This window comes from Nannobrachium achirus (assembly GCF_963921795.1).
Source record: "Nannobrachium achirus genome assembly, chromosome: 23".
Lineage (NCBI taxonomy): Eukaryota > Metazoa > Chordata > Actinopteri > Myctophiformes > Myctophidae > Nannobrachium > Nannobrachium achirus.
In genome coordinates this window covers 50,611,292-50,625,084 of record NC_137830.1, presented here as the reverse complement: position 1 = coordinate 50,625,084, position 13,793 = coordinate 50,611,292, and the positions used below count along the sequence as shown (strand labels likewise).

The 13,793-nt window shown below is 43.3% G+C and overlaps 1 protein-coding gene across 1 annotated transcript in view; it reads left to right on the top strand.

Annotated features, from left to right (window-relative positions):
- LOC308308971 (uncharacterized protein) overlaps positions 1-13,146 on the top strand; it is a gene marked incomplete at both ends in the record, with an annotated part of 72,366 nt that extends 59,220 nt beyond the window's left edge. Inside the window, 7 exons of the mRNA XM_080754424.1 lie at positions 638-727; positions 878-1,063; positions 1,224-1,361; positions 7,194-7,315; positions 7,399-7,483; positions 10,097-10,118; positions 12,533-13,146. Of these exons, the coding sequence (XP_080610550.1) occupies positions 638-727; positions 878-1,063; positions 1,224-1,361; positions 7,194-7,315; positions 7,399-7,483; positions 10,097-10,118; positions 12,533-13,146 (1,257 nt within the window). The remainder of the gene's footprint in view (positions 1-637; positions 728-877; positions 1,064-1,223; positions 1,362-7,193; positions 7,316-7,398; positions 7,484-10,096; positions 10,119-12,532) is intronic.
- Positions 13,147-13,793: the final 647 nt, after the last annotated feature.

Below are 13,793 nucleotides of genomic sequence, written 5' to 3'. Positions count from 1 at the left end.
TATTAGAGCATATATATATACACACACACACACACACACACACACACACACACACACACACACACACACACACACACACACACACACACACACACACACACACACACACACACACACACACACACACAGAGTATATGTGTGTTCAGAATTGAAACTATATTTCCACTTTCAGACACAAGATCCAGCTGAAAAAGTGCTGTCATTTTCCCTGACTTGGGACAATGTTCAGGTGAATGTTACAGTTATGCTTCCAATTCATTGTTCAGACATATAGCTTAACTAAGTGCTGCATCATAAGACAATATAATTATCCACCAAGAAATTACAATAATAATATGATGATTCATTGCAGATATATGTGCAAGAAAAGCACCACAGAAGGGACAGCCCAGGCAATAAGGTCCTCCTATGGGCGCTTTCATTTGCCCACCTGAACAAGGTGTCTTTCAGCCAGTTAACTGGATCTGGAATGAAGGCAATGGAAGTGTCCCCCTACCACATCTTACCATCGAAGGAGGTAGGTCCCTGGAATAAGTCATATATTTTATCTTGGCAGATATGTTAAATATAAATCTTAATCATTCTATTGTTAACAATTCACGTGAATTTGGGTCTGCTAATAATCTGTTGCTTGTAGGATTACAGTGCCATCAAACAGAGGATGACCATCTTGGTCATGCGTGTGCTGGCAGACAACCTGTCAGGCTTGCAGCCTGTCCAAAAGATGGTCATTCGCCACATTGACCATTTATATCGACATGAGATGTCCCAAAAAAGTGAACTAGTAAGCAACGTCACTCACATTATTTCACTATATAATTGGAAGATAAAAGACTTGAAATGATATGATGAAATGTTCCATTAATTCCACCTCTAGGTGAACCTGGGTGTCATAGAGACAAATCCCAGCTCTCTTCCTGGGGTTATGGAAATGATGGATGCCTTACACAAGCATGTCCCCATCATAGATGGCAAGCCATTCCCTGTGCTCTGCTGTGGGGATGGCTTGAGCATCGAACACATGACAGAAGCCCACCACACAAGGGTCACCCATAACACCCCAGTAGAAAGGCTTGAGGGGCTTGTTGAAGCTCCTCAAGACTTTCACAAAGAAATGCTCCTTCTGCAGGTAGATCAAATGTTATTTTCAAGTATTACCATCCATGTTATCACATCTAGTTTGTATCACATGTAGAATATGCTTCTGTCATTTTCTTCTACAGGATGATTTTGACCTTCTGTACTCTGACAAAAGCATGGCAGCACGGGGCACACTTGCTCAGCTCAAGATTGCTTTTGACCACAGGTCATTAAAAAAGGAGGTGAAGAAAAACTTCCAACATGCTGCAGACATGATGGTGGTAAGATCTCCTATTAAATAAATATGCTTGTATGTACTGTATTGTCAGCTGGTAGGTTTTAATAATTCATCTCTTTAATTTTCAGTTCAGTTGCTCTGCCTACATTACAGCGTATGCAGGCAGTTTACTGGGCATTGAACGGGCAGATGCCAATGTCCCAGAATTTGACCTGGCTGCTGACCAACTGCAATGGCTCCATGACCTCGCAGAAAAGGTGGTGGAGTTCTGTTGGTTGGCACCTAAACAGGAGGAGATTGAGCTGGTGGCAGCAATTGCCCAAAAAGATAGTGGCAACCAACAGACCTATCCTTTCTGTCATTGCCAGGAAGGTAAAGAACATTTAATCACCAAAAGTGCAATTGTGGTCAAATCGTGGCTTGCCAAACTGGAAAGTCTCATTTGGAGGCTCTTTTACGTTGTTGGTGCACTTTGTTGTACATAGACATAGGCCACATATGGTGAAGATAAATGTGAATAATACACATTACAAGTTGTGTGTGATTGAACAAGCCTGTTCCGTTTCCTCAACAGAGAAAGGCGGAGAAATGCTACTGTGCTGCAACTACAACTGTCCTCACATATGGACCCACTTGGCCTGTACTGATCTCCTGTCTGCGCCAGAAGGGGATTGGTTCTGTAGTTCCATATGTGAGGACAGTGTAGACTACATATACTGCACATGCCATAAAAAAAGGAGGCACCATGGTACAGTGCCATCTCCGAGACCAATGCCTCCACAATGAGTGGTACCACATCCGCTGTTTGAGGCCTGAGGAGCGGAAGAAAACTGAGGGTATTATAGTGTATTAACTGTGTCTATTGCTTGACCTCTATAGAGGTTCATCCTCAATGAAACCACTTACTGACATTATGATCTTAATACAAAATATTATGTGTCTTACTTGGACTAATCTTTTGCATTTCCACTAAAAGGTGAATGGTACTGCTCACCAGAGTGCGCACATCAAGGTCAGGACAAAGTTCTGACCTATACCAAGGCACTGATGTGGAGGGGCCTTTGCCACATGGCCAGGCAGGATTGTGTCCCAGAGGGTGATGGACCAGCTTTGATGCAACTCTGGAAGCATGACCTTCTGTCATTCTGGCAAAAAAAACATCACAAGTACTTCATACTTGGCCACAGAATGCTAACTGGTATAATGATCATTGGTAACAGTGTGATTGCAGTATAATGCAATTAACATCTATAGTGGTTAATGTCTTTACAATTTGTTATGCCTTGGTTTATGTTGTCCATTAGGAATTGAGGGTTATTTGCCCGATCGGCTTGCCATGGAGATGGTGTGGGGCAGAGTGGCCAACCTAAGTGGTGGGCCTGGGAAGAATATCCCCTTAGACCTGGTTAATGAATTTATGAACAATGAATTCAAAGGTATCTATTAACATAGTGCTCTTTGCCAGTTAACAGATTATAAAGTACACAGCCAACTTACAATGATGTTGTTGCTTTTTTCTCTCAGAAACTCTCAAGTGGACCCGGGCCGCTATACTGCTGAGCAGGTGGCAAGGTGTGCAGAAATGTCTGGGCCATTTGGGAAAGCCTTCGAGCAATTGTTCCTGTCCTCGGGCATAGGCCAGTTCGCTTCCTCCCACAGTAACAACTCTCCATGCATGAAATCAGACATTGTTACCTTTTTTGAGGAATATAGAGAGGATGCCCTATTTTCTTTTATACCGGGACGACACCACAAGGGCTACGATACATTCACATACCCACAGTCCATCACAAAGCCAGAGAAACTGGGGAAATCTATAAAACGCCTGGCATTTGAAATTGATCTGTGGGACCAGAAGAATTACGTGTAACGTGAGTATGATACTTACTGTATCCATAAGTAATGTGAATAACTAACCAACCAACCACAAACAAACAAAAAATAAAATAGACCGTTAACAGTTTAATTTCTTGATGGAAAATATTCTTAACCAGATTTAAAAATAAAACAGAAAACATGCCTTGTAGAGCTTTGGAATTGGGTTTAATTAACCATTTTCTCTGTCACTGTTTCGTGTCACACACACTGCAGCAGCCTGGCATCATGCACACATCATGTGTAACTGACTCGTTTGTGCCCTTGACAAAAAGATGGTCAAGGACCCTCTTACGGAGACAGCGTTTCTGTCTGTACTGATCCACCAGGGACAGCATACAAGGCTTTATGTGGCCCTTAATCACTGACCCTGGGTAGATGTACATGTGTGCTTTTCCTGGCAAACCATCTGGTGCACACCTTCCTACCTCCTGCCAGTATGACAGGAGGTCATTAGATGGCCCCCAGTGGACAACATGCCTCACATCCCCTATATCAACCCCTAACCCAAATGCTACAGTGGCCAGCACACATCTTAAGGGGCTCTTTTGTGTGGCAAATGTGGCAAGGATTTCTTCCCTTTTTCTAGGGGATGTGTGGCTATGAAACATATCCACTAGGAGATGTGTTTCTTTTTTTTCATCAATATGACACATAGCACTGCCAAGGCTCTCCTTAAACATGCCAAAGGCTTGTGTCAATTTTGACATGGATCTGTAAGACATAAGGAAATATACTTTGTAGTCATATATCATCTTCAGAACCAGCCTAAAATGATACAAATATGTGGTTATTCACTGAGATACGCTTTGTTTCACAACCTGAAGTAGATGATGGATTTTTCTGCATCTGTGCCTTTATCTTTCAGATCCTGCACCAGCCATCCAACCTCTGCAGCTATGTTTGTACCAGTGGTACCCTGGACAGTTATATGGATGTTTGGCCTGGAAAAGAAGTGTCATAATATTGTAGGCTATAATGAAAATTACATTGTATATATTGTGTGTTGCAGGTCAGTGGCCTTGTAAGAATGTGTCCGCCCTGAGATTGGCAGGTTGGGGTTAAATCCCTGGCCGAGTCATACCAAAGACTATAAAAATGGTACCCTGGTACTCCCTGCTAGGCACTAAGCACTACGGGGTGGATTGGGGGTAAGTCCCAGTGTCATACTAGCGTCATGTCCAGGGGATGTATATTTGTACAAGCTGGATCACGCTACATAAATAGGAGATAGGCTCCTGACCACATGGCTCAGAAACCGTTGCTTCCCAAGGCTACTTACTGTGTGTTGTAAATTATACTTTATGTAGTGATCCTATTACCTATGGGAAACACAATTAACTAGATATACCTGTTACAGCTGACTGATACAGTTAGCACCGATTCCTTCTCAACATGCATCCGATGGATGATGTCATCAGCCATCTCCTGTGTGGCAGTGGCAGTAAGCATCAACACAGGGCAGTTGAGGATACTTGTGACCTCTGGCACTCTCAAATATGCCTCTCTAAATGTGTCTCCCCTAAAAATATCAAATAACAAAAAAAGATTCCACAGTAAGGATGTTAGTACATTATTTTGTTATTCATCTGTCAAATAGCCTAAACAATGTGGGCTACCGTATGTGAAAATTAGCCACTCAATGTGGAATATCTTTATTGAAATTAAAATGATTTTGTGACATTTGTTTTGTTTTTGTTTACTTATTTCATTACTTGATCACAAATGCAAAAGATTACGGTATATTAAGCATATTGCACTATACCATAAAGTGATGCAGTGAGCCTCATCTACAGTGACAAGACATATTTGTTTTCTTTTGCTCTTCAACCAGTCCCACCAAGGGTCCACAAACATGCTCTCAGGGGAGATGAAAAGCATCTTTATGTTTCCAGCAAGAATCTCTGTGACAAAATTAAGAATTTCCATTAGTACATCAATCAATCCGTATTAGAACAGAGGCATAAAGGTTTTATAGTTTACTCACGAAGTTTGATGTCTTGTGGGATGTCACTATGGATGGCTGCAGCTGGAACCCCAAGCTCTGTCCAATGTGTCACCTGATCTGACATCAGTGCCTTAAGAGGGCTTATAATGAGCATGTAGTGCTCACTACCTGGATGTAGCTTTTAGATGTTGCATAGTTTAGATGTTGATACCAGTTAAAATGACTCACTCATAATTGTATGTTATAGGCTAAACCTACCTTGTCCATTAATTGACCAACAAGCCCAAAACAGGCACTTTTCCCAAATCCAGTGGGTAAAATGGCCAAAACATCCTGACCCTTTAACAAAGATTTAATTATAAGCTTTTGTTCGTTTTTTAATTGAAAAGGAAAATTAATACTCAAAATCAAATTTTCAAATTCTTCATCTGTGAGTGCCATGATGTGAAATTATATTTGGATGTGAAAAATATAGTTCGATAACTTCTAAATGTTGTATTTTAATAAATACACACGACAGACACACGGTCTGATGAGCGTTTATTGTGAGAGGGGTTGCCTGTGAATGGGGTGCTTGTTTTATCAACTCGGCTTACGCAAAACCACCAGTGGCACGTCTCAATTGGTGCCCATGATCAAATGTCAGCGCGCCTGTCAAGTTGTGATGACGTCTGTGACGATCAGCGGATGTTCCCATATATTCAGTCCAGCAATCATTCCGGGCCCCTCGCCCGGTCGTGTAAGTCGTCCGTGTTGGCTCGAGATAAGTGGAGATATTTTACAAAGTACACGTTTTCAGCCAGAACTTTCAAATGGATATGACACTACAGGACAATATCTTTCTCCCAGGCTGAGGAATTAATTATTGGGTGAGTACACAAGAAGCGCGCAGCACTTTAGTGCCGCGCAGATTAGTTGCTAACCGCCGCGCCATGGGAGCGTTCTATGGCTCCACATCTGAGGGATTACTCGGAGAGTCAATCGACCGAATATTGGAGACATTCTAGGGCTAAGCCTCCCCTATGCTCTGGCATCACATCACACTGATACGCTACAGTAAATACAATATGTGATCCATCATGGCTGCTAGGGAATTATCACATCCACTTACACAATCATTGAGTGTCAAACTGGTGTAAACACAGACTGGAAGGTTTGCTGGTTCCCCAGCCGACCAGCACCAGCAGTCTGTTGTTGCTAGCCAGTTATATGGAACAAGTTCATCAGTACACATGTGTAGCAGCTGGGTAGACACACCCATCTAGTCTAATAACACTGCCCTTTTAAAAATCAGAGGATCTGGGCTAGTGACAATATTTATAAACAGTCTACCAGTGTAGCCTGGTTAAAGCTATAAAATAGCCAAACAATGTAAACAAAATAACATGTGTAAAAAAACACAGAGTCCCTCAGTATACGCCTAAAGAAGAGACCAAAACAAAATATATAAACAGTACACAAAATGTAATCAGATGAGTAAAGGCAATAATAAAAGACAGTAACATCAGAAAAACAACACATATGTACACACAAATAGAAAAAATATATAAATAAATATATACAGATATATAAACATGTCACAAAAAAGGCTTGATGTCAAATTCTTCACTGAGTCCACAGGGGGCCATAGTGTTAAGTGTATATATATAGTAGGCTTCCCTTTGAAGGAGGAGGCGATTGTGGTCACCACCCCGGGGAGGTTTTTCACTTTACTTTTTTTCTTTTTACAACTATTACTATAACTACCAGGTCTGTCTGTCTGTCTGTCTGTCTGTCTGTCTGTCTGTCTGTCTGTCTGTCTGTCTGTCTGTCCTCTCTCTATCAGTTTGCTGAATCATCTGATGTTAACTTGCTGCTTCCTGTTTCCTGTCAGTTAGCTTCCTGTTGGAAGATGACCATAATTGACTTCACATTATTCCTGCCTGCCTGTTCTTTCCATCTCTTTGGTCCCTCCTCCAAAACTCTGATAATCAATCCAGATATGTAATCTTTAATTACAGACTTGCTGGCTGTAACATCACACAGACAGGATTTGACATCCTGCTCTCAGCTCTCAGATCTAATCTTTCCCATTTGAGAGAATTGGACATCAGTTTCAACTGCCTGCAGGAATCACAAGTGGAGCAACTCTCTGCTCTACTGAAGAGTGAAGAGTGTAGACTGCAGATCCTGAGGTAAATAAATAGTGTGTTTTCTCTCTGTGTGGATCTCTACTTGAACATCAACAGCAATTTGTTAAATATGGATTTCTCTGCAGGTTGTCGGGCTGTGGGCTCACAGAGGAAGGCTGTTCTTCTCTGGCTTCAGCTCTGACCTTCAACTCCTCCCATCTGAAACAGCTGGACTTGAACTTCAGCCACTTAGGAGGCTCTGGTCTGAAGAAGCTCTCTGCTGCACTGGAGACTCTGAAGTGAGTAGACTTGGACTGTGTCCATGTTGGTTAGTGCAGTGTTTCCTTACAATGTTGAACTGGAGACTCTGAAGTGAGTAGACTAGGTGTGTGTGTGTGCGTGCGTGCGCGCGTGTGTTAGGGTTTAATACTTTCCCGGATTTAGCTAATTTTAATTCCCGGGAATTTTCGGACCTTATCCCGGCCTCCCCGGGATGTCCCATTAATATACTTACATATATATTAAAAAAACGGTGCAAACGGTCTCCTATATCTCTCGGCCTGGCGGAGACAAAAAGTAGAAAGATATGATCACCGGTCCGCAGGGCGGGGGCTTGGCTCTGTCATCAGAACTTCAGTTCACTAGAAAGATATGATGATCATTGCCAGTCCGCGGGGGCTCGCTGTCATCAGAACTTCAGTTCAGGACTCGCTGTTGTTGGACCTTTATATCCGATCGGCGGACATTAGGCTACAAAAACAATTCACATCATCCACCACACACGGTCTCTGTGGCTGCGCTATTCACGGGACTGTCAAAAGCAGCAATGGATGTTATTCATTTTCCTGCCACATACAGTAGGTAGGCCAATCTCTTTGAAAAGACGTTTTCTGCAAATTCTGCGCCCACTTTTTTAAAAACAAAATATCACGACTTAGCAGAGCGAAGATGATCTTTGTGTTGCAGTGAGCAGAAAAGTGTTTCTCTAACTTCAAGCAAACAAGCGCAAGTGCGCAACCATCCCACTCATTTTGAAAGGTAGACCTACGCCAATACAATTCATAAATGGTCACAAAGTGCTGTCAGATGTTTTAATTCTGGTTAAAATATATTGTGTGGAAATGCAAACCAACAGAGTAGGCCATTTTATATTTAGAGTTGCCATTTGTGAGTGTAATTGACTGAGTGGAGTGGACACATCAATAATGCATGCATTATTGGTGTTTACAGTTTATATCTTGGCAATGTATGTCAAATCTAGTGTTTCATAGTTATAGAAAAATAGCAGTTATACAAGCTCACAGGGCGCGACACTGCACCGCAGCTTCTCACGAACTGTGTGCGTGCTCTTCATTTAGCTGATTGTAGAAGGCTATTTTTTTCCTTTTTTCTTTTTTTGCTGGAGAGTTTCTCATGTAAAAACGTTAAGAGCATAATTAATGCAACAATAAGAAAGTAAATGCGCCATTATCACCTGTCAGTGTTTTCTCCGCATCACTTTAAGAAGTAAACTTGCCTAGTGAAAACAGCCAATCTACAAGCTCACAACGCGGCACTTTGCGCTACGTTGTGAGATGGTAGATCAGCTATTCCATGACGCGTTATTGGAAATGACACCCGGGCTACAGACGGAGCCGCTCGATTGTCCACGACATTGCAAGCGGCGCGAAGGCCAGCGGACCTTGGTCCTGCTCTTCGCCCCCGAGCGCCGCAGGCGCGAGTGGCCGCGAAGTGCGGGCCAGGGCCGCGCGGCCGGCGGAGCGCCGCGCGAGTTACGAAGCCGTGGTGAATGCAATCGTTATATTTATGCCCAGGCCGTAAGGCCTGGGCAAGCCCACGATAAACGCCCTGTCCAAGCGACTACAATTGAGCGCTCCCTAGCTCCGCTTCAGCCAATCAAAAGCTTCGGTGGGCGGGGTTTCCCTGGAGCCCGGGTGTCCTTTCCAATAACGCTTCGATGACAGGCTTGCTTGACAGCCCACAGAGACTGGTAAAATCCTTCCACACAGCTGAAACAGATGAGATGCTTGCACGGCTGGTGAGGATAACGTGTCAGTTAGTCTAATTGCCTCTGCGCTGCTAGTAAATTGTATTTTCTAACAAGAAAAAACACAACCTCCAGGACGACGGGTGTCGCCGCCAATTCCCGGGAGGGAAATTACGTGCACTCTGCCCGGGAAGACCGGATCCCGGGACCCCGGTATTAAACCCTAGTGTGTGTGTGTGTGTGTGTGTGTGTGTGTGTGTGTGTGTGTGTGTGTGTGTGTGTGTGTGTGTGTGTGTGTGTGTGTGTGTGTGTGTGTGTGTGTGTTAGACAGTCAGACATTGATTCATTGTTGTTCTATTTCCTACAGTGTGAATCATGGAGGAGAACACTGGATTAAACCTCAACTCCTTACAAGATGTGAGTGTCTGTCTGTCTGTCTGTCTGTCTGTCTGTCTGTCTGTCTGTTTGTCTGTCTGTCTGTCACATTGACATTTTATACACAGTTTTATACAGTGTTTTATACTGTGTTGGCCCCTCCCTCCTTGTATTCAGAGGATTTAAAAAAAACCTAAGTGGAACTGAGGTACTAGGGCCCAAAAGTATTTTATGCTTTAACTATTGAAAGATAGCAGATATACAAGCTCACAGCGCGGCACCGAGTGCCGCGTTGCGTGCTTGTAGATCTGCTATTTTTTTAAAGTCGTGAAAATGTGTGCAAATCTTTGAATATATGTATTTTGTAACTCAAGTTTTGCTTCTTCGGGGTCCCTGGAACTAAATATATTGAGATGGGGGTCCGTGGCCACATATCATTTTGGGGGTTTATTCCATGTTTGGAAATTTTTATGTCCTGAAAGTGTTACTCCAGTAAATACTCAGGTAAATAGCCTACTCAAGTATTAAAAAGTACAAACTACAGAACTTTATTTTCCATCAATGCCATTGTTGTTTTGAAATTAAAAACATTTCCCCAAAAATAAATGCATTAAAACAGAACTGCTTAAATATTGTGAAAATAGCCAATCTACAAGCTCACAATGCACCGCAGTGTGAGGCGTTGTGAGCTTGAAGATCTGCTATTTTCACTATATTTTAAATAAGGCTTAAGCGGTTAACCCATTAAGATCTGAGATATGTCCGCCCGCCCAAATATCAGATCTACAAGCTCACAACCACAGATGGTTCCTCAAAGAACCTTCTTTGAACCATTAACCATTTAAACCCCGCGTCCCAATGTTGGACATGTCTTAATACGTGAACATTCACCGTAAATAGCAGATCTACAAGCTCTCAACTCATCGTGCTGCGACGTGTTGTGAACTTGTAGATCGGCTATTTTGGAGTGTGGAGGGTATAGAGCCCTGGGAGACACCGGTCGATGAAGGGTTAAAGTGGTTGATGCTTCTCAAAGTGTGGCCCGGGGACCCCCAGGGGTCCTTAGGGGGTTCCAGGGGGTCCCCAGCAAAATGTTCACAGCATCACTCATTTGAACCACTTTATCCATACTTTACACCTTGGCTATTTACAAATTGCAGATCTACAAGCTCACAGAGCATGTGTCTAGGTGTGTGTCAAGGACCCCATCTGAAAAACGTTTGTGCCAGACACAACATTTTCCCAATATTCTTCATTTGAAAATAGCAGATCTACAAGCTCACAACGTCCCGCAATGTGGCGCGTTTTGACCTTGTAGATCGTCTATTTTCAAGTAGTCAATCGTTCAGCAGTAAATGGTTAAAGTGGTTACAGTGATTTTGATGCTATACATGAATGTTGCTGGGGACCCCCTGGAACCCCCTCAAGGACCCCTGGGCAGGGGCGATGAAGTTTCAATATTGAGCTGGATGCTCGTTTTGGACCCCACCCCTTTTTCACAATAAATAACTTGTTTTATCCTGCTGTTCTTATTTCAATATTAATTATTATACCCTACAATGTTGTAGGCATATTATGCCTTCTGTAATCTCAGCATTATGGATGAGCTAGGGCTCTGCTACGCTCAATGTATTTTCGAGAAAATAAATTAAGTTGAATAAAGGAAGGGAAATTCAAGCTACTGTTAAAGTTAGATATGAACTGCTTTGCATCGCACTGACTACAGTGAGTGAGGAGAGAGAGAGTGAGCGAGCCGATGCTCGATTAGCAGCCCGGCCGTCAGTGAAGAAAAATAGAAAAGTACTCCCATGTTTTACTTAAGTAACTAAAAGTAGAAATACTCTGTTAGAAGTCCCATGTCCAAAATGTACTTGCATAATGACGTTTTGGTATCAAAATGTACTGTATAAATAAAACATAGTCATTTGCAGAATGTCCCATTTCACAGGTTTTCACAGCCTACCATAGATACAAATATTTTAGCAGTTCTAAGCTCACAATTATAGCTAAGCGTCTGCATTGTGATCTTGTATTTTCATTTCTAATGGCCTAAATATATAGACTGAAGTGGTTAATGTATGCCTTTATAATAATCGAAATATGCAAAGTAACAGCTGTTTACAAATATGTGTAGTGGAGTAAAAGTAGCCTACAATACTTGCCTCTGAGAAAGCCTCAAAATTGTACTTGGCCTACAGTAGGCTACTTGAGTGAGTATAATGTAATTTGTTACTTTACACCGCTGCAGCCTGGCCCATCAGAACCGGTTGAACATGTAATAGCAGACAGACTTGTGTATTGGAAGCAATTAGCATGAGTGACTGGGGTCGCAACAAGCTCCAGCAGCGATTTAGCAAGACAATGGGGACATTGGGACCATAGCGCCGTTTGGGGGGAAAAAACGGACCAAATGACAGAAGAAATAGGTCGATAGCCTGAAAAGTGGGGTGGCAGTCCGGTCCAAAAAGACCCGGCTCCGGCGAACGTCTCATAGCTGTACGCTTGAGCTCCCAGGCGTACCCTATGTTACCGCCCCTGCCCCTGGGGGTCCCCGGACCCCACTTTGAGAACCACTGTATTCATGATCGATAAATCTGTACAATATTCATGTTTAAATGTGTTAGACACACAGAGACCCCCCTCCCATCACTATGGAAAACCAAACTTTATTGATTCTGTAACCCCCCCCCCCCCCCCCCCCCCCCCACACACACACACACACACCTTACCTGATCCATTATTATAGTGTGTGTGTGTGTGTGTGTGTGTGTGTGGGTGGGTGTATTTGCATGCATGCACGTGCGTGCGTGCGTGCGTGCGTGCGTGCGTGCGTGCGTGCGTGTGTGTGTGCGCCTGTGCGTATGTGTGTCACTCAGTGAATGATGTATTTAATGTTTACTGTGTTGTTTTCTCATCAGATTCTCATCGCCTCACACTGGACTCAAACACAGCAGACACAAACCTCTCTCTCTCTGAGACCAACATGAAGGCAACGTGGGTGGAACAGCCTCATTCATATCCTGATCATCCAGAAAGGTTTGATGGACGGGTCCAGGTTCTGTGTACAGAGGGTCTGACTGGACGCTGTTACTGGGAGGTAGAGAGGAGTGGAGAGGTTGATATAGCAGTAACTTACAGAGGAATCAGTAGGAAAGGACAGGGTGATGACTGTCACCTTGGAAACAATAAAATGTCATGGAGACTGTTCTGTTATGATGGTAACCATGTTAACGGATACTCTGTCACACACAATAGTAAGACCACTTACCTTCCTGATCGTCCCTCTGGCTCCAACAGAGTAGCAGTGTATCTGGACTGTCCTGGTGGGACTCTGTCCTTCTATGAAGTGTCCTCACCGACACTGACACACCTTTATACCGTCCAGGACACATTTACTGAACCTCTCTATGCTGGCTTTGGGTTAGACCCTGACTCCTCTGTGTCTCTGTGTGAGGACAGACAGACAGACAGACAGGCTGTGAGGACAGACAGACAGACAGACAGACAGACAGGGTGGTGTATCATAATGTAATAATCAGGAACGGGGTGTGGGGGGGGGGGGGTGTTTATAGAATCAATATGGTTTGGTTTCCATAGCGATGGGGGGGTAACACATTTAAACATGAATATTGTACAGATTTATAGATCATGATATCATCATACAGTGATTCTCAAAGTGGGGTCCGGGGACCCCCAGGGGTCCTTGAAGGCGTTCCAGGGGGTCCCCAGCAACATTCATGTATATTGCATCAAAATCAGTGTAACCACTTTAACCATTTACTGTATGAATTGACTCTTTGAAAATAGACGATCTACAAGCACACAACATGTCGCATCACGGCGTGTTGTGAACTTGTAGATCTGCTATTTTCTAAAAATGAATCTTGTAAAAATGGAGTCTCTGGAACAAACTGTTCAGATTGACATGAAAAGGTTTGTTCTCAACCTGTGGGTCTGGACCCCCAGGGGGACCCCCACCCGGTGACCCCCTTAGGGACCCCCATCTGGGGACCCCCAGAGGGACCCCCAGGGGGTCCCCAGATGACAGTGAAGTGACAATGAAAGAACTTTTAAAAGTAATCAAAGTATAAACTGGTCAAACATTGGACAAATTGTCAAATAACATAAAGAGGCAAATATTGTGAAAATAGACGATCTACAAGCTCACAACGCCTTGCA